The sequence below is a fragment of the Mastacembelus armatus genome, chromosome 8, assembly GCF_900324485.2.
Source record: "Mastacembelus armatus chromosome 8, fMasArm1.2, whole genome shotgun sequence".
NCBI classification, from domain to species: domain Eukaryota; kingdom Metazoa; phylum Chordata; class Actinopteri; order Synbranchiformes; family Mastacembelidae; genus Mastacembelus; species Mastacembelus armatus.
In genome coordinates, this window is record NC_046640.1 from 17,473,183 (window position 1) to 17,497,023 (window position 23,841).

Genomic DNA, 23,841 nt, shown 5'->3' on the forward strand with positions numbered 1-23,841 from the left:
TGCTCTGTTAAACTCGTTTAACAACAGTCGTCAAAAAACTTACAAAATCTTAAGTATGTTGTTGGTACTTTGCATTTGTTTGTAGCAGAAATAGAATTCAGTGGGTTCAAGGTTTAGACCCATAATAAAAAATATGATAACGGCACGTCTTTTTTCTTCACTTCACCAGGGCTAAAAACAGCACTCCTAGTAATAGATGCTATTAAATATTACAATAATATATTTTTAATACTGCAAGCAGCATTTTTGTTGGAGCGAGTTTTAGCACTAACCCTAATCTAAAAATGCCACGCTGCTCAGTACTGTGAATTATCGACACGCGGTGACGTCACTTGTGATAATGGGCGTGGCGACAAAGTCAACGGGTAGTTTCAGCTTCTCGACTCACTTTTCTTTGCGAACGATGTGGAGAACTGTAACGTTACCGCCGCACGATGTACGTCTGGCTATTGGTTGTGTCTCCTAATGAGGTAAACAGTTTAGACTTAATAGCGGTTAAAAGTTAAATAAGCTTCATTTGAGAACAAATTTATTCAAGTGACTGAGAATTTAGAGTATTTGGTCATGTTTAACTTGTCACGATGTAACTAATCGCATCGCTATTTGCTGACATTAATTTAACGTGACATTTACAGTTACATTTATATAACTAGGCTATTTAGTGTATGACAAACTATACGGTGTACAGTTCCCTTTGTTCAGATACAATGACTCCACATGGTTTTACAGTTTTGCATTCACTGTATGAAAAACATCAACAAAGTGACTGGTTCTGCCACGGGCTATAACTACATAACCTATAGCGTAATAGCTCCATTTTCTGTCTGGATATGTATTTACATGTCTTTTCTTTTGGTTTTCCACAGGCAGTAGAGGTTCATTTCCAAATGTAATGGCCACTCTAAGGACAAGATTGCTTCTGTCCATCTTGCTGGTCAACCTGTCAGATTGTTTTGTTACAGCAGGTAGGATTATAGAAGATATTGCTCAAATAGTTTGCAAATAATGTTACGGCTCTTATTCTTGAGTGCTTGCACTGCCACATTTAATATACTGCTATATAATACTACTTAAACTGCTAAGATTTTACATACAAAATTATATACAAAGTATATGAAATTCAATCAGTTACAAGCAGTTGCAATTTAAAGGACAGTGTCTTACTGTTGGTATTACCAAAGTGATTGGAGGTAAAATATAAAGTATGTAGGTGTTTCATTCATTTTTGAAATGAGGGTTGTGATTTCAAGTCTGTTTATAATCCAAAATGAGCCACACAGCCTCTGCTTAAACGTAAGGTGTGTTTTGACATGTTTTGGCAGGGTGATTTGTGCCAACATATACAGGTTGCCCACCTATGTGATGCCTATGACTAGGTTTTGTTATTTGTAGACTGACCTACATGCTTTTGCATTAGTACTTATACTCAAGAGGAAGTGTTGGTAACAAAGGAAGTGTACAGTAATTTGGACTAGAGCTCATTTCCTGTTAATGGTACAAGCAGGGTGTTTCCTTGCAGCATCTTGTGTGCAGGCATAGCACTGATAGCGTGAAAAGTGTAGACACCTTTGAGAAATGAGTAAAGGTGACAGTCTTGTGATGAATAAAAAAGTTGTGTATGTGTGTGTTTGCTCGGAAGGTGTACATGCATATATGAGAATTGGCCTTGCTGTATTTTTCTTGTGGTTAAGATCAGATGTCTAATGCTCTTCTTTTATCTACTGCAAACATTCACTGCCTCTTTTGTTTTGTCTGTTCACTCTTTTACACTTGTCTTTCTAAAAGGCAAATAAGGCAAAGGCAAATTTATTTGTATAGCACCTTTCATACACTACGCAATTCAAAGTGCTTTACAAGGCATATAATTACATTAAAAGCATTGAAAAGAGCATTTAAAAATAAAGACATTTAACATAAAATAAATTTAAATCAAGTAAAGTAAATTAAAATAAAACATAAAAGCACATTAAGAAAACAAGGATGAACAATTATTCGAAGGCAGCAGTAAACAACAGAGTTTTCAGTCCTGATTTGAATGAGCTGACAGTTTGAGCAGACCTCAGGTGTTCAGGAAGTTTGTTCCACAAGTGAGGAGCATAGTGACTGAATGCTGCTTCACTTTGTTTGGTTCTGGTTCTGGGAACACACAGTAGACCTGTCCCAGATGACCTGAGGGGTCTGGAAACCTCATAGGGAACCAATATATCTTGGATATATTTTGGTCCACAACCATTTAGTGCTTTATAAACTAGCAATAAGATTTTAAAATCTATCCTTTGACTAACGGGAAGCCAGTGTAGTGATCTAAGAACTGGTGTGATATGGTCCAGTTTCTTGGTGTTTGTAAGGACTCTGGCAGCAGCATTCTGGATTAGCTGCAGCTGCCTGATTGACTTTTTGCTAAGACCTGTGAACAAGCCATTACAATAATCTAACAGACTGAAAATAAATGCGTGAACAAGTTTTTCTGCATCTTGTTTAGACAGAAAACCTTTTATTCTAGCAATGTTTTTCAGGTGGTAATAGGAAGATTACCACAATAGGAATAAAACACAAATTAATAATAAGAATTAATTAATGCATTTGTTTCACTTTTAGTTATATCTTTTTTTGGCAGTTGGTTGTTACGACTCACAATATCCTGGAAACTTGTTGCAGTGGGTACAATCTTTGCTTGTTGTGATCTTTGGACATAGCATTTAGGACTGGATGCCCATAGTTTGACTGTATTTTTCCTCTTATGTGAACCAGTGGAAATTCATGCTCCAGGTATTTGTTTGGATATTACAACAGACATTTAGAGAGCTCTTCATGTAGTACTAGGCCGAATACTGTGGTGCTAGTTTATTACATACACCTACCTAAAACTGACACAGCCAAATGTAACAACCCTTCGATATATCCTACCTACAGTGTTTTGTTTACGATGGCTCTCAATGTATTTTTGAGTTTTTGTAATACAAATATACACTGTAATACACTATTTTTACTACTTCTACTACTATTTTTCTTCTGGTATCAGATACACCTGTGCTTGAATTTCTTACTCTTTGTTTCTCCAGGTCATCCTAAACCCCCCTCTATTCCTGAGTGCTTTATACCCTGTGATGAAAAAAACTGTTGGGTATATATTAACTGTACTTGGGATGCAAGCCCAGACCCTCAGGGAGCCACTACCTATAGCCTGCACTGGGAGAAGACAGACAGCAAGTAAACACAACTAAGAATTGTCTCAATCATCTGACAAATTTAAAATGGACATTTATCAGATAACCTAATAAGCTTTTTGATTTTGTTTGACCTCTTATGTCTTGTTTTGTCTTGTTTCGACTTGTCTTCCAGGCAGAAGCATGTGACCAATGGGACCAAACTAAGTGGGGTTATTCATCGTGAGGACTTTACTAACCATGGACATCTCAGTGTTTGGGTTGAGGCTAAGAACCAACATGGTTCTGCCAAATCTCAAGAGGCTGTCTTCAACACAGCAGATATCAGTGAGTTAGTCTTGCAAAGTTATAAATAAAGACATTGTCACCAATGACAGTAATGACAGTAATAATAAAAATAGTGGTTCTTGATTCTGACAGCTCGAATCAAACTACTTGACCTGTTTCAATTGAAAGAATGATACAAACTTGTAATTTATTTCAAATGACTGATTCTGATTTAAGTGACATTTCAAATTCAGTTGTATTCAGTTATGTGTCTCTGTCTCTAGTCAAGCCACCCCCTCCTAAAGTCAATTTGAGCAGTCAGGAACCTTTAGAGATTCACTGGATTTTCATGTGTGACCACCTGCACCTCAGTATGGGACATTGTGAGGTTCGCCATCGGACTGAGGCAGATCATATTTGGAATCAGGTGACTTTTGGTTATTTTGTTTTACTTTTATTTTCCTTTTTTTCTCCATCTTTTGTCCACACTGTAGTGCAGTATATTGGCAGTGAGAGTCAGGTGCATGTGAATGAATACATTTATTAATCAGTATTCTGAAAAAAGATAACATTGTTAGGAAATTTTAAGGTTTTAGTCACTAAATACATGTTCAAGCTTCTTTTCCATTCTTCACAGCACGAGAGTGGATTCTATGTGAGCTATTCATTGGACTTTCTCCATCCCACCACAGTCTATGACATTCAGGTTCGCTGTGCCTGTAGCACAGGCTTGAAAAGTGACTGGAGTGAAATCCTCCGAATCTGTGCAAAGACAGGTGAGTCCTCATTTGTGATGTGGTGCCCAGGTTTAGCATTGGTGAGGGACTTCATACTGGAAACAAGGGGAAACATCTGGCCTGTGCCTCCCCAAAGATAGCACAATTCACCTACCAGCACTTCTAAAGCACACTTATTAACAGATTTGTCTGTTTGTTTTTTCAATCGACACGTTACGGTTTTATGGAGCAGGTCAAAGGTGGCCTCCAGGAAGTTACTGCATGTGGCCAAGAAATATTCAAATTCAAAATGTAAAGTTATTCATGGGATAGGCTCCAGCGGATCCCCGTGACCCTGAACAGGAAAAGCGGGTATAGAAGATGGATGGATGGATGGATTACATTCTTCACTCTGTAATAGTAGTAATAGTTTAAATATGTATATAAAGGCATAGTCCAATAAATGTTAGCCCAACAGTGTTATCCTGACATCACAGTCATTTTCTTTGCTAAAACTATAAACCACTGACTTTTACAAATCTGCACTGTGTTCAGATGTTGCCATCATCTCTCTGCCTCACTTTTCTGTCTTTCTTGCCATCTCTTATTCAGCCCATCTTGATATATGGAGGGACTGTGGGACATCTCTCACAAGTTTTGACTGTGCTCTAACCTGGAAGGTAAAGGAAAAAATGATCCACAATCATTATTAATTCACTTCAGGCAAATTCATCTTTGATAATCCTCTCCTTGTCTTTATCCCATCCAGAAGCTTCCTATATCTCAAGGGTGTGGCTTAATTCTGGGATATGAAATCACACTGTTGTATAGTAATCGCACAACAAAGGTGATGAATGTGTCTGAACCAAGCAGCCAGTTGGTGTGTGGTGAAGTGCTGTGTTACATCCCCTGCTCCCTGAAGGATGTTTTATCAGTCAGTTTATCAGCCTACAATGCTCATGGTGCCACGGTGCCCTCTTATCTTGCTACACAAATACCAGGTATCAGTTGCCAAGACTATCATTAAAGTATATAAAAGTTTGTATCGAGGCCATAATGACACCTCACATCCTGAGGCTAAAAGCAGGTTCCTAACTGGCTGAATTAAAAACTCTGAAATAAGAGTTTGTCAGTCTTAACTTTAAGACAGTTGTGCTACAAGTAGTTCATATGCCTGGGAGTCAGCCTATATAAAAAATGAAGAGTATACTTGATGTTGAGTAAGTCAAGACAATCAAGTCAATAATATATATTTGTTTCCTATATAGAATTTGTGACATATATCAGAAATATTATGAAATCTGTATTTCTCTTTGTTGCTTGTTAATTGAAATGTTACTGCATTTATTTTATATATTAGAGACCGGTCATCTGTCTGCCAGTCACTGTAGGCATGATGTTATACATAGTAATGGATGACATTTAGGAGAATTCCTAGTCCGATAAGATGCTTTGTGAATATGGCCCCTGACCTTGTGCTCTATACTTTATTGTGTGTATTAAATTATAATCACTGAAAGTTGCACATCTCTCTATTTGAAGAATGCAATAATTTTACATTTCTATTTCTTTTTAAGCAGAACTAATAAAACATTTGTATTTTAAGGTAAAGCAAAGAATGTACAAGTCATTGGCATCAAGATGAATAAAGAGAACCTCACTGTTTCTTGGGATCTGCCTTCTCACCTCTCCATTAACAACTACGTTGTGCAATACAAGCAAGCAAACTGTCCTCCAGGCCAAGGGTTTGTTTGGGTCAAAGTGAACAAAAGCCAAACAACTATATTTTTTAAAGGTGTGTTTGATGTGGATACTTTTGTTACGGAGGTATATGGAAAAGTTGACTATTTTACTACAATTTGAACTTAAAAAGAGAATTCATATAACTCTCAGACTCATTGGAAATATGTTTTACTTGAAGGTTGAACTTTTGCTGGAAGTTTCAAAATGGTTGTTTTACTGTGGTGCCTGTCTCCACCTACAGGTCCATTTAAAGAACATACCCCGTACCAGGTGTCTCTTTTCACAGTGTCACAGAGTAGTGAGGTCACTCACATCTCATCCGTTATTGGATATTCTGTTGAAGGGAGTAAGTATTTTTGCATTGTTCCTTTTTTTGACCTCTCATCTCTCCATATATTAAATGGAAGATAAATTTGTAATCCTTGTGTCACTGTCTTCATTACTTTTCAGCGGCCCCCAGAGTGGAATTATTTAAGGTGGTTTCCATTGCTGCGACTCAGGTGACCCTGTTTTGGAAGCACATTCCTCTCTCCCAGCAGAAGGGGGAGATCCAGTACTACCAAATAGGATTAGACAGACAAAATGGTACATATAATGTGTGTTACAGTTGTAGAAATTAGTAAAGGAAACATATGGGACCAAGTCATTTTTACTAAGGTTGTGTCATATTAAAGGTTGAGATATATTACTTTTTTAACCATGCTACTGACATGGCTCTTTGGATCGGAATGTCAGTCCACCAGTTTGTCTGACTATAAGATGGATTACTATGAAGTTTTGTACAGACATTCCTAATTCCTAAAGGATGAATCTGACTGACTTTGTGGACCCTTCTGATCACCCCAAGCAAAGGTTTTCTTGCCAGTGTATTTCAGGTTGCACTATGAAATACACTGACAAGAAAATGTATGTGACCCTCTGGAATTACCTGTTTTTTGTGTGTTTAAGCTAATACCACACAATTATATACCACACTATAGTTTTAGTATAGTCTTCTGTGATTGTTGAACACATCCATTAAACATTCACAGTGCTAGTGCAAAAAGGAAGTGGACCACTGGATTTAAAAGCAGTTGCCTCAGACAAGTGCTTCTGGCAGACCTTCAAAGCCTTTACGAGGAATTTTATTTTGGATCATTCTTCTTTACACAACTGCTCTATATATATATATATATATTTTTTTTTTAAACCAGCATCATAATTGTGCTACAAAATCACTTAATTTTTTGTCATTATATCTATAAACATTTTTTGATAGATTGGCACTACCTTTAGTATAGGACATCCACCCATCAGTAGTTTACTGAGGATATATCCTGATGATTTTGGATTAGGATCATTAGGCCTTGTTCAGTGTGTCTGTTAACTATTTTCTAAATAATCAGTCTCAATCCAAAACAATTTGTCTCTCCTAGTGTACAATGTGAATGCATCCCTGCACCATGACAATACGACTTTTCAGCTGAAGCGTCTCAGTCCAGGGCAGGAGTATGATGTGTGGATTAAAGCTGTGACGAAGGCAGGGCCTGGACCAAATGTCACCATATTGTTCAAAACAAAGCAGCATGACAATGACGGTAATGCATTACACCGTAACTTCTTTTTTTTTTATTGTTGCACTTAGGATGAGATGTATGGTAAAATGTAGAATCATTTCTTAGCATTGTTTTAAGTGGATTAATCAGATTACCCACTTTGACGTGTTAATTTGTTTATCTCGTTCAATTTTTCTTTCTCTTTTCTCAGTGCACTTAATACTCATCCTGCCTGTTGTGGTAGTATTATTTCTGGTGATAGTATTCATTGTCTTTGTTTTATTCAGGTGAGAAACTTGTCTTTGATTTTTATTTAATTTTAAACTCCATCTTTGTCTCATACATAGACATGGTACCTCACATTTGTTGTGTATGTTGTGTTATCTCTTCTTAAAGACTCTTGATGAATAACATTTAAAAGACAAAATAAGGAAAACAGACATCAAAATTAAAATTCTCAATTTTTTTCTAATGAAATGTCGTAAACATTAATTATAACATACCGACATTATGGTGCATGTTTTTAAACTCATCTTTAAGACTGTGTGAGTTTGTGAGATTGTAAAAGTTGTCTTTTTTGTCTCTTTTGCCTTAGTTGTTGCCGAAAAGAAAAGAAAGTATTTATGTTTTTTGAAAAAGTCCCAGACCCGCGCAATAGCCAAATTGTCAGACAGATGAAGCACCAGGTGAGACAATGCCCAAAATGAAAGGACTTCGTGTTCTTTTTCTTCTATGTGCCTTGGGCTAATCCCAGGATAGCATTTACACTGATTGTTGACTCAGAAGGATTCAATAAATATTGCTATTCTATGGGTCGCTAATTAATGAAATGTGGTCCTAGTTTCTCACTGTGTGTCTCACCAGAAGGTTCTGTGTGTGATCTCTCTCTAGATTAATGACCCCTTGGCCTGGCTTTGCATAGCTGTCTATGAGCCACATCCCAAGATCTCTGTGTTGGAAGTCATTGAATTTCAGCCCAGAGATTTCAAGTCCTCTCTGAAGACTACCTCTGACACTGACAGATTAACTAGGTCATTGATGGGAGATGGACACTTACAAATGGACTGCCAGGATGATCAGCGAGAGAATGTTGCCACAGAGAAGTGTGATGGGACTGAACAAAGACATGGAAGAGAGGAGTACAGTAAAATGGTTGACTCTGATGAGGAGAGGGACAAGGAAGAAGAGGAGGACCGGGATAATTGTAGTTCATCAGAGGTAGAAGAGTTTGCATCAGGTTATGAAAAGCACTTCATGCCAACTGCTGTGGAAGTAATTAACATTTGATGACGTCTCAGTGGATCATGGTCATTCATTTCAGATGTGTGTTTTATTTTTTAAACGTGCTGAATATTTTGATATGAAAATGTGATTTTAGATGTTGGGTCTCTGCACAGGCTGCTGTAGCCCCTCTCTGCAGGACCACAGATGGCAGACTTGTTCTTGAAAAGCTAATGACCAGTTAAAAGGTCCTTCCCCTCCCTACCTACAATCTTTTTTTTATTTTCAGTTGCAGTTCATGTGTTGTCTTTATGTTATGTTGGGAGGACATAAACCAAGGTGCAAAAATTACACAATAGCATCTACAAATGGGAGTTGAAATATCTTTGTAGTTCACACATCGATTCAGCCATAATATAAAGTATGCAGAGTCAAGAGTAACATTGGATAGCACGTGCTAATTTACATGAAAGCATATCCGAAAAGATTACTAAATTCTATGTGGAATTGTAGTCCAGACATTTAAATGTAAATTTCATCATAAAACATAATAATTTTATCCTGTCAGGTGACACTAAATAAATGCCCACATTTTGTGTATTTTGAGTTGTTAACTCTTTGAGGACATTGTGAATGTGTATATCTGTACAACCAGAAATGCCCCTATAGCCTATAAATTGATTTAAAACACTACACATCTGAACTAACTCTTGGTTTGAACCATCTCATTGTAAATATTATATCACGTGCTACTTCAGCTTGTATTCTTGTATTCAGGCAAAATATCCACAACCATTATTTTATGTTTACATCATTGGATTTTATATTTTAATAAACAAAATTTACAGTATATCCACGTGTCATGTGATCAAACTTAATAAGGGTTTGGGAGTAGTTCTCTTTAATGAGGAGATAGTATTACACTCAATAACAACACATAAAAGCCACAATACATAACACATCTCACTTTTTTCAACGTGGCATAGAGAACAACGCAGTGATGAGAGGACACGTATTGAATTTTTAAATATTTAAATTTAAATTGATAAATTGTGTTAAAGACACAAACCATCTACTTTACATCGTACCCAATAGTAAAAATGACATGTTCACGTCTGGTTTGTTGGGTTCTATGTGAAGTGCCTTGAGATTATCATTGTGGTTTGGCGCTATACAAATAAAATTACATTGCATAATTGTATCACGTGCACATATACGCAGTTAACTTCACTTAAACCGTTCAAATCCAAAACAAGTAAAAGACTTTTATGAAAAAAGGTGGTTTGATTAATAGTTAGAATTTCCCGTCTACACTTTACTGGATATAATGGATTTAATTAAATTAAAATTTCACTCCCACATTGAACTGTAGTAGTTACGTATTTGTTTTCTTAAATGTATACATTTACTGTAAATGAATCCTTAACGTTTTTATTTTGTACATTTGTAGGCCTTTTTGTTGTAAGTGTTTTTAAAATGATAATTAAAAACACACATCCCTGTAGTCTCGCGTAGTTTGCGAAATGTGTGTTGAACGGAAGCCGTCGTAGGTCAGTTTCCTTCGGCGTGTTCGTTTGAACCAGAGGAACCGCTACGGACCACGGGACAGGAGCGGCCTAGTACTGAAAATTCAACTTTCAAGTGAATATTGTACGTACAGTGTTAGTTTGCTTATACTTTGATAAGATGTTTTGTCTTATGTTACACTACTCAGTGCTTATCGCCGGGTAAAGAGTTCTGATAAGTTTATGATCAAACGCAGTGTCCGTTATGTAGCATTAACCTGCTATTAGCATTAGCATTGTAGGTAAACCACTGTAGCTAGGCAGCTTAGCGGCTAACAGTAGCTCGCAAAACGTGCTCGTCAGAATTGACTGCTACTGGCTGATAACGCTGCTAACCGCAGAGTCTCACATGGCCAATCAGCTGTTAGTTTCCTCTGAAAGGATGACTTCGTTCTGGGCTTTCCTTTGATATCAGTTAACCTAGGGGAATTAGTCTCTTTCCATGCCCGGCACAACGTGATCACTTAGCCGGGAACTGCCCTGCCGACCAGGCCTTAGCAAGAAGGGCAACTCAGGTAGTTAGCATCAGGTTAGCTGGGTGTAACTTTAGCAGTATTACACGGAACTTAATCAACCTAACTTAAGTGTAAATAGCTAATCAGCGGTATAATGGGGTCGATCTAACTAGTGCAGTTAAACATGGGTAAGGTGAATCACACTGGTCGGTAATCTGGAGCCCCACACAGCGGTGCTACCAGCATTTTATAGCCAACTCATTTCCTGACAACGTCTCTCAGTCTCTGATCAACCACAGGTGAACACGACCCCAGGATGGCGCCTGTGTGGAGAAATATTGCGACACAATGCATTTCCGTAACTGACTCCGACGGACCGGGTGGCGTGGGGGTGGTGGTAGGATTAACTTGAAGCTTTTAAGCCGGGTCAGAGATTTGTCGGTCGTGCAGTCTAAAGTACTCGTTTTTGAACAGATTTGTAATTGAAGGTTTAGCTGTGTGGCATCTGTGTTAAATAAAGCAGGTCTCTGTACCAACCATTTGGCACATGGTATAATAAATAGAAATAACAGTAAATAGTGTCTGTAGAGGTTTATCTAAATTATTATTCTGTGGCTTTTTAGTAGTATGTTTCAATGATTGGTTGAATAAATGCTTAGACTTTGAATAATATCCCATATGGCAGGTATAGTTAAATGCACAACTTGGGTATAAAGTCTGATGGAGTAGAGTTCTTGCTTTCCTGTCCATACATATGCATGTGACTCCTGGTTATGATGCATCAAATACATCTGACTGCTATTGATGGTGTTTGTATTCATACTGTCTGATCCAGAGTCCCCTCGTTTCCCTATTATACACTAAAAAGCATGTATATATGAACTAACATGTGAGTTTTTTTGTATTTGTACATTCATTTTCTTTAAGGATGGAGTGGCAGCCAGATGAGCAGGGACTTCAGCAGGTCCTCCAACTGCTCAAAGATTCGCAATCACCCAACACAGTCACACAGAGAGCTGTCCAACAAGTATCCTACACCCTGATCTTAGATGTGCCGACATGAATGATTTTACACTAGTGGCAAATGCAAAGTGACTTAGACGATGTTAAGTTATTGTTAATCCTGCTGTATTGTCAAATTGGAGGTTTCATATTTTCCACGTTATCTGATATCTAACAGATTTGTAGAAAGACAATGAACATGTTTTTTTTTGTTTGTTTTTTTAATTTAACCATTGTAAAATTGTCAACACAAAGTTGTCTTTAACTGCTGTACTAGAAACTTGAACAACTCAACCAGTTCCCTGACTTCAACAATTATCTCATTTTTGTCCTTACAAGACTCAGATCTGAAGGTGAGCTGCCAGATGTTTTCAAATGTAACACACCTGCTGTTTTATATTTTGTGTAGCTTCAGGCTTACATTACCTTATCCAGCAATGTTCACAGACAGTTCCACAAAGTGAGGCAAACAGACATACCTGAATGAGAATAAGTACGGTTGGGACATCCTTACTAGCTAAAAGTATACATCTGTCATCTGAGGATTTACACTGTTCTGCTTTTTGTACCTGTCCTCTTTTTCCCTTCATATGCTCAGATGAACCAACTCGCTCTCTGAGTGGTCTGATACTGAAGAACAATGTTAAAGCCCACTATCAGAACTTCCCCCCAACTGTTGCTGACTTCATCAAACAGGAATGTCTCAACAACATTGGTGACCCCTCACCGCTCATTCGTGCCACCATTGGTGAGTTTGTGTATTTTCTGGGCATTGTGTCACTGGGTTATGTGAATGCTGATGTGTCAGCAATTTCTTTTGTGGGCTATATTCAATCCACGTGCCCAATACCCCATCTTTTCCTCTACTTTCCTTCTGTTAGCCTCTGGAGATGATGCATAAGAATATCTGACTGCCCATGGAGGTTTTTGTATTCATACTGTCTGATCCGGGACTACTGCAAATTTAACTGCTTAAAGTCCTGTCAATTATAAATCACAGAACTCAAGTGTATTTTACTGTCTCTGTGTTTCCTTAAGGCATCCTAATCACCACAATTGCCTCCAAGGGAGAACTACAGACATGGCCTGAGCTGCTGCCCCAGCTCTGCAACTTACTGAATTCAGAGGACTACAACACCTGTGAGGTCTGCACTTAACCCAGTCTGCTCTTACTTTGCTTTTAATGCTATGAAATGCAGGACTCTACACACTCAGTAGGGTGTTTTCGGGCTGATGAGATCTTTGCTTGGATTTAATGTGGACATACTGAGAATTACATGAGGTCACTTAACTTCAAGTGCCAATCAGAGTGATTAAGCTTGAACAAAACCTGACAGGGGAGTGAGGTAGATGTCAGTCTAGTGCTGGTACATGTCTACTTAATCCTCAGTTGGTCTCATCAGGCAAAATAAGTTAAAACACCACTGTAAATGCACCACATGGGTATAATATACATGGAGAGTTATTGTTCAGTTGTTCAATGATTTGAGAGTATTTTCAACATTGAGTTAGTGATGTGTTTATTTTAATAAAATACTTGCTATATCATGAGAAAGGTATACGTGTAACTATGTATCTACCAATATTATGTTGGTAGATATGCTTAGGTAGCAAACAGAATTAATTCAGTTTTTATTGTAACCTGAAAGCCTCTCAATATTTTACTAATGAACTGTACCTGCTTTGATTTGTTGGATTAATAAACTTTTGTGTTTGTGACTGAAATGGTTTCTTTAAACATTTAGGTAAAAGCAACATGTGTACAGTGCATTCAGTACTTCTGCTCTGGTTTTATTTTCTGATGCAGTGTCGTTCTCTCCTCTGTCTCCCTGTATGTTTGCGTTTGATTTGACAGCCTCTCTGTGTATGTCCGTGTCTCAGGGCTCGTTTGGAGCACTGCAGAAGATTTGCGAAGACTCGTCGGAGCTGTTGGACAGCGACGCTTTGAACAGACCACTCGACATTATGATACCTAAATTCCTTCAGTTCTTCAAGCACTGCAGCCCCAAAATTAGGTACAGGAGAGACCAGGAGTTATTTATGGTTGTATGCTATTAGCATCTGGATGTGATGCATATTAACATCTGACTGACAATGAAGGTGTTTGTATTCATACTGTCTGATCCAGATATTTTAATGTCACTGTCATTTTACTCTGAACACTGATGTACAACTAATTACATTAATGGCTAACACGGTTCAATTAGATATATTATTTCCACAACTTTTCAGTTTTCCTGGCTCAGTCAAAGTGTGGGTTGAGCCCAGGGTGGTATCAGTCTTTTACTTGATTAGTTTCTAACATAAAGACTGACAAGTCATGTACTAACCTTTTAAAATTCTTTTTTGTGTGAAAGTGGACCTGATTAGGTACATGTTTATCAGTAATGTTTTCTACGCATGTTCACAGCAAAGATTCTTATAATTATAGGTTTTCACTTTTTCAGCTGTCTGTGAATTAAGTACGGTTTATCTCAATTTGTCTTCCTTATTTTATTAGTTTTTCATTGTGACTAATGTGGGAAGTGGTGAATGCATAACTTTTTTTTTTTTTGAAAAATTCAGAGTATGGTATACATCTGTCGTTTACAGTTTTCAGTTCCCCCTCAAGTTTGTGTAATTGTTTTCACTCAAAGTGGGCTTCAGCTAAATGTCACTACATAAGGTGCTTAAGAGAAACATTTTGACAAACACTAATACCCCTGTCTGATCGACCTGTCCTCCATGCAGGTCACACGCTATAGCTTGTGTGAATCAGTTCATCATTGGCAGAGCCCAGGCCCTAATGAACAATATTGACACCTTCATAGAGGTGAGCTGTGTGTGTGAACACTGGGATAACTCAGAATCTTGCTGTGTTTCAATAGCTGAATACAGAAAGCTGTATTGCCTTGTTTGCTTTCTAGTACCTCGCAGTTTGGAGTTTTCATCTTCCTCACAGTCTCATTTCTCCTCTTCGCTTAGAGCCTGTTTGCGCTGGCAGCAGATGAGGACTCTGAGGTTCGAAAGAATGTGTGCCGAGCTCTGGTCATGTTGCTGGAGGTCCGTATTGACCGCCTCATCCCCCACATGCACAGCATCATCCAGGTAAGTGTTGGAAAACTGTGCAGTCAGTAATTATTGTCTTTGCTCCCATCTGCATGTGGACATGATGAAACACCCAGCTCATTGATTTACAATGATACCTCTTGTTCCTATAGTTTCTGATCCAGAAAGGCTCTGTGCTAAACTGTTGCACAGTGTTGATATTTTTACAGTCCTCATTAGGTGTTTTTGTTGAGTCACGAACACATACCTTTGTGTCCTTCAGTACATGCTGCAGCGGACCCAGGACCCAGATGAGAACGTGGCTCTGGAGGCTTGTGAGTTTTGGCTGACTCTGGCAGAACAACCCATCTGTAAGGAGATGCTGTCTGGGCACCTGGTGCAGTGAGTAGCATGTTAACTATTGGTAATATCTGCTTTGTGTTGGTGTGAGATTTGTTTGCCGTTTTGACCAGACTTCTTCTTACCTCCCTTTTAATACAGACTCATACCTGTCTTAGTCAATGGGATGAAGTACTCAGAGATAGACATAATACTGCTAAAGGTGAGATTTCTCTGTTGTGCTGCTATTTAACATTGTCTCATGAAAATATACTTACATGAACTGTGATTTGAAGTCCAATCTGACCAAACAAAACACATCCAAATCTACTGCTCATATTTTGGGAGAAAGGTGATGGTTTAGAACTGGACCCGTTTTAAAACCATGTCTCTGAAAGTGCATATGATGTTACAGCTAAAGTAAAAAAATGTGTGTCTGTCTAGGGTGATGTGGAGGACGATGAGGCGGTACCAGACAGTGATCAGGACATCAAGCCCCGCTTTCACAAGTCACGCACTGTCACCTTGCAGCATGAAGGAGGCGAGGGTGAGGGGGATGATGACGACGATGATGATGATGATGACGATGACGACACACTGTCTGACTGGAACCTACGTAAGTGGTGGAGAAATTTACAGAAATGTGCTTATTGAGGCATTGTTCATTTAGGCTTTGAGCCTAAAGCTCTTTTTTGTCCTTTGTGTATATTCTTCAGTCCTCTGTACATATTTCTGCAAGTTGTAGATTAATAAAGAAAGTGTTGAAGATTTGCATTTAAATTACTGAACACTGCATACTTTAACACCATTAGAAAAATACTGCAGTAGAAAGCTCAGATGTCACTCTGAAACAGTACATTTGTAGAAGGCTAAAGCATATTCTGCTGTCTGTAAAACAACATTGTAACTAGGTTTTTATTTTTAATGTAGGTAAGTGTTCAGCTGCAGCCCTGGATGTGCTGGCCAATGTGTTTCGTGATGAGCTACTCCCTCATCTCCTGCCACTCCTCAAAGGCCTGCTTTTCCACCCTGACTGGGTCATCAAGGAGTCAGGCATCCTGGTGTTGGGGGCCATAGCTGAAGGTAAGGCGTTTATACAATCGTACATATGGTGGAGATCCATACGTTAGCTGTGTCTATTTTAAATTTCTGACTTTTGCTTACTCCTACTGTGTATTTCTCATAAAAACAAAATAGAATGAGGTTGTAGCCTAATTATATTAAATTTAGCCAATATTCTATTGGCCTCCATTTTTTAGACCATCTTCAAAGGGTTGCACTCAGTTGTTCACGTGAAAATTGACAGATGAAACATGGAAAAGAGTTTGAGAGTGAAGTTTAGTCTGTTCTTACTTTCTCACTTTTGCACAGCTGGACAATTACGCTTTGGTTGCTAATGTTGCATTGTTGCTTTCAAACAGCAATAGAAGCTGCCATATAGCCTCACCTTAATACACTGTAGAAAATGTATAGAGGGACAAGGTTCTGAAACATCCATCCACCAAGCAGGTCTAATTGTGTGTACTTGTCTTTAGAGTTTTACAATTTTTTTACATGTCTGTTTTCTACATTGTATAATATTCTCAGCACACTTAGACTCCCGGTTGTTTTAAGAGATCCAGTTCAGGATGATCATGTGCAGCTGGTGCCACTTAGTACTGAGCTTAAGATGAATGAAAATTATTTTCATCCCATGGAAATTGAGGCATAGTCCAGCAACTTAATGTGTATAAGATATTACAATGGAGAATAATAATAAATGTTTACATTTTCAAATGTCAATGCACCATAACATTATCAGACATACCTCTCTAATACTAACAGTAGTTAAATCTGTGTTAATTACTTGTTTGTCTCTCTGTGCCTCAGGCTGCATGCAGGGCATGGTGCCCTTCCTGCCGGAACTCATCCCCCACCTCATCCAGTGTCTGTGCGACAAGAAGGCCTTGGTGCGCTCCATTGCCTGCTGGACACTGAGTCGCTATGCACATTGGGTGGTCTCCCAGCCCCCTGACTCCTACCTCAAGCCACTTATGACAGAGCTTCTGAAACGAATCCTGGATGGCAACAAGAGAGTACAGGAGGCAGCCTGCAGGTGAGCAGCCTAAGATGCCTCCTCTCCTCTCATATGTGGATATGATGAAAATCCCAGCTCATTGATAAACAATGATACACTTTGTTCCCATATTATTTTCTGATCCTCATCCTGCATTTGTTATTCCTAGAATATACAAACTAAATATGCAAATATTAACGTCTTCCATCTTGGTTTTCTTGCAGTGCTTTTGCCACCCTCGAGGAGGAGGCGTGCACAGAGCTGGTGCCCTACCTAAGCTTCATCCTGGACACGCTGGTGTTTGCCTTTGGGAAGTACCAGCACAAGAATCTTCTTATCCTCTATGATGCCATAGGAACTCTGGCAGACTCAGTGGGACACCACCTCAATCAGCCTGTAAGTGCCTGTCAATCTTAATTTTTATTTTATTTTTTTTAAATAAATGCAAAATCAAACTAAGATTTGTATTTTCATTCTCTCACCATAGATTTGAAATAGAGCTTATTTTAAAAAATAAAGTGTATTTTGGAACCATAACCTTCAAGCCTTTGTTTTATGTTGATTTTTGTTAGGGTTACATTCTAAAACGAACACACCAATTGAACCTTAATTGATGTGAAGTTTTCTTGCAGATATTGTTTACGTTTGGTGATATTACCTGTACATAACATTTTGTGTCCTTGAGATTTAACAAACATGCTGAATGTGTTATCTTCCTCATTAATGGTATGTCAGTTAATATTCATATTGATCAATATGGAAATTATTGGCCCTTTTCTCCAGCTCTAGTTTGCCCTTGATAGAAAAAAAAAAATGAAGAAATGGTTCATTGAGTTTTAGAGGTGCTGCTTAGCTGATGTTGTTATTGGTGGATAGGATAACTCTTTACCCCTGTTTCAGGTTTGTATGCTAACCTATCTAGCTGCTGGATCTAGCTAGATTTATTTTTGAAAGCTGACATAAGAGTGATATTGATTTAACAAATTTGTTGAATTGACATTTCATGTTTAAAATTGGTCACATTGTCTTTATGTAGTTTAAACAGCAGGGGAAGTTCGGGATCTAATGAATTTATATTATTTCTTAGGAGTACATTCAGAAGTTGATGCCCCCCCTCATTGACAAGTGGAATGAGCTGAAGGATGAGGACAAGGATCTCTTCCCACTGCTTGAGGTGAGGAATTGATTGTTACAGTAGCACTTGCACTACAGGAGGTTTTTATTCAAATGGATGCAAACTTTAGCACCTCACTATGTCAAATCAAATTTTACTGGCGCAACACTGTAATACATCTCTGCTGACAAACTGCATTTGTCTTTGAACATGTCATCTTTGTTTTTATAGTGTCTGTCATCAGTGGCCACTGCCCTGCAGAGTGGGTTTCTGCCTTACTGTGAGCCAGTCTATCAGCGCTGTGTCACACTAGTCCAGAAGACATTAGCTCAGGCCATGGTGAGAGCACACAAACACAAAATATATAAAAATCACATATGATGCTGTGCATTTAGTGATTTTCATCCAGAACTAAAGCAGAGATGGAAAATCTGTCTTGTCCCTACAGATGTACAACCAGCATCCAGACCAGTATGAGGCTCCTGACAAGGATTTCATGATCGTGGCCCTGGATCTGCTAAGCGGTCTGGCCGAGGGTCTGGGGGGCCATGTGGAACAGCTAGTAGCTCGCTCCAACATCATGACCCTGCTATTTCAGTGCATGCAGGTATGAGTGAATGTGTGTTGTAGTTTCTGTTCACATTTTATAGATGTTAAAACCAAATATCCAAGACAGTTTCTTTTAAGCAGATTTTGTACTATATCGGTAGGTACACTAAGGTGTCTGATTGTGTTGCAGGACACAATGCCTGAAGTGAGGCAAAGCTCCTTTGCACTTCTTGGTGATCTAACAAAGGCCTGCTTCCTCCATGTAAAGCCCTGCATTGGTGAGTGTCCTTCATCAGAGTGATGACTAAAAGTACTTCATCTGTTTACTATTATCTGGCTGTCAGGGAACACCCAGCATTGACTCATTCTGCTGTATGCATGTTGTGGCATTAGACAGGGCAATGTCCGTAAAGAAGGGCTGTTATAAGTAGAAATTTGCAAAGTAATTACGTGTGTGTGAGAGACAGTCATTGTATTGTAAGTAAATGTTTCCATGTCCTCCCCAGCTGAGTTCATGCCTATTCTGGGGCTCAATCTGAACCCAGAGTTTATCTCTGTGTGTAACAATGCAACTTGGGCCATTGGAGAGATCTCCATGCAAATGGGTAAGAAAGGTTGCACTTTTTGATGTTTTTTTTCTGTTTTTAATAAATGGTTGCCTTCGCTGAAAAGAGGTGGATACCTGGATATGATGAAACACTCATTCAGATATGTTGTCCATATTCTAGGTGACAGAGTTGTGTTTGCCATCTTAAGTGTGCAGGTTTACAGGCTTGTGTCTGACTTAGCATAACAAATGAAAACCAATGTGCAGGTCTGTGTAAACTGCACTGTATGTCATTAACTGTGGCTCTTGGCTCCTAACAGAACAGACTTCTATAGCTATAGAGAAATACGAACAGGAATTTGTCAGACTTTGCCTGAATGTGAAAATGGGTTATGCAGTGGACTGTGTGAACATGAGCATGCATGCAAGCATGCCTGCCTGCATACGCATGCATTTCTGGCAACCCATCATGTATGATTGATTCAGCTCAGTGATGCTGTGTATGATATCCTTACAGGCACAGGTGTAAAGCAGCAAACAGGGGATGGTCCAGGTGAGCATAGGGACACTAGCAAAGCCTGTCATCTTCAGGCCAGAGGCTATAAAATCAAATGAAACCTTCAGAGGTGTTGAGATGTGACTTTGTTCTGTTTTTAGTTGTGCGCAGTCCTTTCAGTGTTTTTTGCATCATCACTTTAGCTTTGTTGAGGCTGTTGAAGATTTGCCTTTATGGCAGCTGTTGTAGAACTTTAATTCATCCTAGTGGGAATTTTGGCTTATTTCGTTACTGTGTTGCTACAGTTTTCTTCAGATGTTTGATATGCTTGCTTTCTGCCCTGTGTGTGTCTAAAGGTGCAGAGATGCAACCTTATGTGGGCATGGTCCTGCCACACCTGGTGGAGATCATCAATAGACCCAACACCCCCAAGACTCTGCTGGAAAACACAGGTAAATGCACAGTAGAAGTTGGGAAGTGTTTCAGATTTTGGAAATTCACACTGGAGACTTGAGGCAAGTTGTGTTTCTTCTGTCTCCCTGTGTGCAGCCATTACGATTGGCAGACTGGGTTTTGTTTGTCCTCAGGAAGTGGCACCACAGCTACAGCATTTCATTAGACCATGGTGAGTCATAAATGGGAACATTATTATTGTCTGGATATTGTGAAATACTCTTATAGTAAGAAGCATACCTACTCTTTTATTTTTTAGACCAAACCTCAGAGACCCTTCTTAAACTACCTAGGAATAAACTTTTGTCAGTTAGGAAATTCCTTTCTTTCCTCTTCTTTGTAGCAGAAAATAACACAAATGGGAAAGAAATTTGGTTTTTGTTCAAGATGTGGTGAGGCTGAATCAATAAAAGAGTAATCTGGACATTTATCTCACCTTTCCAGGTGCACATCACTGAGGAATATCAGAGATAATGAGGAGAAGGACTCAGCCTTCCGGGGAATATGTGTAATGATTGGTGTAAACCCTGCAGGAGTAGTGCAGGTGAGCTCCTTAAAATTGGGGGTACATGAGTTAGAAAGATAGGGAACCTCTACCTCAGGGTGTGATAAAGTAACAAGTCTTGTCTTGTTTGTCCAGGACTTTATTTTCTTCTGTGATGCCGTGGCCTCCTGGGTCAACCCTAAAGATGACCTGAGAGACATGTTTTATAAGGTATGTGCCTCATCACTGATTCTCAATCACGCTTTAATTCAGAAAACTAGTGTTTGTCATTAACATGTTTCCTCCCTGTGTGTAGTGCTGGTTCACCACACTCTATGATGATCATGTATCAGACATTCGAAATCTGATTTACAAGGTGCAGATGAATTTTGAGTCTGAGAAGTGTGGTAGAATGGACAGCAGTTTGTACTAAACTCAATGTTGAACATGGCTTAAGTGATGACCTAACATCACTCCTTCATTTGTAAAATTTGAAATCTGGAAGCATGAAGATGTTTTTATGCAGCACTGACCATCTTTGTATAAATATTACTTTGGAGGGTTAAAGTTTACAGTATGTTTAAAAACAGGTCAGGTTTCAGTGTGTGGAAAGCTGGTCCAGGAGATGCTATCAGTTAGCAAAGTTAGCAGCTCTGACTTCCTTCTTAGTGAACATTTGGTTTCACAAATACATTAAACTCACCTTTAATCCTACAGATTCTCCCCCAAGTGTTTGTGTAGAAACCTCAGTCAGCATCCATGGTTTTCTGTTTTCTGTTCCAAGATCCTGCATGGCTTCAAGGACCAGGTTGGGGATGAGAACTGGCAGCAGTTCTCTGAGCAGTTCCCCCCTCTGTTGAAGGAGCGCCTGTCGGCCTGCTACGGTGTCTAACCCAGCCTCCTACTGGTCCACGCAGGACACCAACCTGTTAGGTACGTGCAGCACATGTCTGCATCACAGAGCATACCACCTACCCCCAGAGCTCCTTCTGGAAATGATGAGATTCCCAGCTCATTGAAAAGCAGTGATACATTTTGTTCCCAAATACCATTTTCTGATCCAGAATGACACGTTACCTCATGCCACTGCATCCATTTGACCATTTGCTCTACATTTACTCATGTGTTCATGTGTCTTATAAACCTTTTCTTTGTCCTTTTACCAGGTTTAAGTAGGAGAGGGTTACTGGGGAACTCATTGCACTACCCAGATCACAGGGGAGAAACAAGCTGGAGGGAGGCCTTGACCCTCCCCTCAGCGGATGGGCCCTTTTTCCCCCTGCACCCTGTGTCTCTGTGAGGGAGGGTGGGAGGAGGGTGGTGGGTTGTGGGAGGGTAAACTGGGGAATTTCATATACCTCTCAGATTAAACGCCTCACTAAATCCAACACACTCAAAAATGACTTTCGCCAACAGCACTGCAGGGATCCTAGGTAGGTGAGAGCAAACCAGGGGCTGACGTTGGCCTCCCCCTCCTCAATTTGATTATTCTGTTATGATAGATGACGGCTGGGAGGGGAGGGGGTGGCAGATAGGTACATAATAAGGAATTATCTGAACCAGCATAGGGTGCCACAGTCCCAAATACCATAATGCACATAGTCAGTAGAAAGACTGAATAGATGTGATAGAATGGCTCGTGCCAGAGGCTTAAAAAAAAAAAAAAAAAGAAATAAAAACATGCTTTTACTATGTAACAATGCCAGAAATATGCACAGAAAAGCTTTGCACCTTTTATGGCAAATTTTCATAAACCAGTTGGTGTGCATATACATGGGTCTTATTCTTTCACATGTCCATTTAGCTGCGTTCAATTTCCTTCCTCTTCCCTTGGTTGAATTTCTCAACTATTTTTTTTTTCCTCATTTGATGCAATAAAAGATGCAGTAGGTTTGTTTTTAAGGTTTTATCACCACAGCACCAAGTTATTGCATGGCATATGATCACCTCTTAAGTGATGCATGTTTGAGTGAATGTTTGTCCTGTTGCACACTTGATTTATTGCATTAATTGTCACCAATATGGGGAGGCAGCCAAAGCTGTCAGGTGTTTCTTTTTTTCCTCCCAAAGTCCCAATAGTCACATGCAAGCTGTGTTAAGATCAACTAAGGGGTGGATTAATACTGAAATCAGCTCATGTCTGATTGTTTGGAGAATCACTTGCTGCAACAAGAGTTCGAATACTGTAGGCAAAGTTGAGAATTGTTTTTGCTGCTGCTTCATCTTTAGAGTATTTACATAACAGACTTGACAAGAGTGATAAGACATCAAGAATGAACTGGTTCAAACTGATATATATGCACTTTTTGTAAGTAATTTGAGAACTTAATGCTAAGACATACAGTAACAATCAGTAATAATATACTGATTTCAATGATTTTAGGACTGTTAATGGCCTCCTGAAGTAAGTATAACAATGATTATGTTAAGCAATGGTAAAATGACTAGGTAATACGTGAGGCCTCTTAACATAGTTGTATTATGTAGATCCTTCTAAAATTCATGGAATAAGATTTAAGAGGAGAGAGACATCTTAATTACAGTATTTTGGATCCATGTTCCAGTGCACCTGTCCATCCATATCTGTGTTTGAAGATGTCTCATCAAAGCTTTTTGTTGGCCGTTTGAGCCATTAAAGTTTCCCCTTGTTGTCAACATTGCATGGTTTTCAGTGAGTCTTGCTCTTTTTTTTTTTTTTTTTGTTCCTTTTTTTTTTTTTTTTTTAAAAAGTTTTATAACAGGCCCCACTGGGTGGATCCACCTTACAAGAGCTTTGTCAATGGCAGTGCACTTTGCTGCTGGACTAGTAAGGTATTCCTCCAGTTTATGATCAAACTAGTGATTGTTATTGCCATATATTCACCCGTTAATACTGTGTAGGATATGCCTGGGAGTACACTGACTCTTGAGTCCTAACACGTCTCCCTTGACACTGGTTAGTTTATGTGAGAGTGGAGGTCTTACATTCGGCTTTATCTTTTAGACACTGTCCACAGTGGACAGTTGTAATGTAAGTGTGTATGGATGTCTGCCTGTTGGGGTTTTACTATAAAGATTTGTACGTGCGGTCTGCTTACATGTAACTTTGCACCAACCCTACTCTAA

The 23,841-nt window shown here is 39.0% G+C and overlaps 2 protein-coding genes and 1 non-coding gene across 4 annotated transcripts; all 3 read left to right on the top strand.

Moving 5' to 3' along the window:
* Positions 1 to 351: 351 nt before the first annotated feature.
* On the top strand, positions 352 to 9,501 carry il12rb2l (interleukin 12 receptor, beta 2a, like). Its single transcript, XM_026325751.1, has 15 exons — positions 352 to 470; positions 867 to 965; positions 3,063 to 3,210; positions 3,343 to 3,494; positions 3,719 to 3,861; positions 4,072 to 4,210; positions 4,763 to 4,830; positions 4,920 to 5,151; positions 5,757 to 5,945; positions 6,135 to 6,239; positions 6,344 to 6,478; positions 7,309 to 7,470; positions 7,640 to 7,715; positions 8,024 to 8,114; positions 8,320 to 9,501. The coding sequence occupies exons 2-15, from the start codon at positions 893 to 895 to the stop codon at positions 8,713 to 8,715; spliced, it is 2,109 nt and encodes a 702-aa protein (XP_026181536.1). The 5' UTR covers positions 352 to 470; positions 867 to 892; the 3' UTR covers positions 8,716 to 9,501.
* Positions 9,502 to 10,184: 683 nt separating this feature from the next.
* LOC113141500 (transportin-2-like) lies at positions 10,185 to 23,391 on the top strand. Of its 2 annotated transcripts, XM_026325949.1 has the most exons (25): positions 10,185 to 10,299; positions 11,597 to 11,696; positions 11,949 to 12,024; positions 12,270 to 12,419; positions 12,710 to 12,816; positions 13,553 to 13,686; positions 14,402 to 14,483; positions 14,636 to 14,758; positions 14,982 to 15,100; positions 15,200 to 15,260; positions 15,482 to 15,653; positions 15,968 to 16,120; positions 16,907 to 17,132; positions 17,318 to 17,489; positions 18,181 to 18,267; positions 18,439 to 18,546; positions 18,656 to 18,814; positions 18,947 to 19,034; positions 19,263 to 19,361; positions 20,156 to 20,251; positions 20,349 to 20,424; positions 20,697 to 20,796; positions 20,893 to 20,967; positions 21,521 to 21,669; positions 21,903 to 23,391. In XM_026325949.1, exons 2-24 carry the CDS (start codon positions 11,598 to 11,600, stop codon positions 21,626 to 21,628), a joined length of 2,670 nt encoding a protein of 889 aa, XP_026181734.1. In that variant the 5' UTR covers positions 10,185 to 10,299; position 11,597; the 3' UTR covers positions 21,629 to 21,669; positions 21,903 to 23,391. The 2 variants fall into 2 exon arrangements, with proteins under 2 accessions (XP_026181734.1, XP_026181735.1); XM_026325950.1 differs by lacking the exons at positions 10,185 to 10,299; positions 11,597 to 11,696; positions 11,949 to 12,024 and having other exon boundaries at positions 12,405 to 12,419; positions 13,527 to 13,686.
* Positions 13,733 to 13,799, top strand: LOC113141725 (small nucleolar RNA SNORD41). The gene has a single exon (XR_003296801.1). It is a non-coding gene; the product is annotated as a small nucleolar RNA SNORD41 (small nucleolar RNA).
* Positions 23,392 to 23,841: the final 450 nt, after the last annotated feature.

Bases quoted from the DNA above. Each gene is read 5' to 3' on its own strand.
- il12rb2l (XM_026325751.1), top strand. From the start codon at position 893: ATGGCCACTCTAAGGACAAGATTGCTTCTGTCCATCTTGCTGGTCAAC. The intron at 5,152-5,756 runs GTATCAGTTGCC...TTGTATTTTAAG, and splicing joins TCTTGCTACACAAATACCAG to GTAAAGCAAAGAATGTACAA. The intron at 5,946-6,134 runs GTGTGTTTGATG...CTCCACCTACAG, and splicing joins AACAACTATATTTTTTAAAG to GTCCATTTAAAGAACATACC.
- LOC113141500 (XM_026325949.1), top strand. From the start codon at position 11,598: ATGGAGTGGCAGCCAGATGAGCAGGGACTTCAGCAGGTCCTCCAACTG. The intron at 14,759-14,981 runs GTAAGTGTTGGA...TGTGTCCTTCAG, and splicing joins ACATGCACAGCATCATCCAG to TACATGCTGCAGCGGACCCA. The intron at 15,654-15,967 runs GTAAGTGGTGGA...TTTTTAATGTAG, and splicing joins ACTGTCTGACTGGAACCTAC to GTAAGTGTTCAGCTGCAGCC.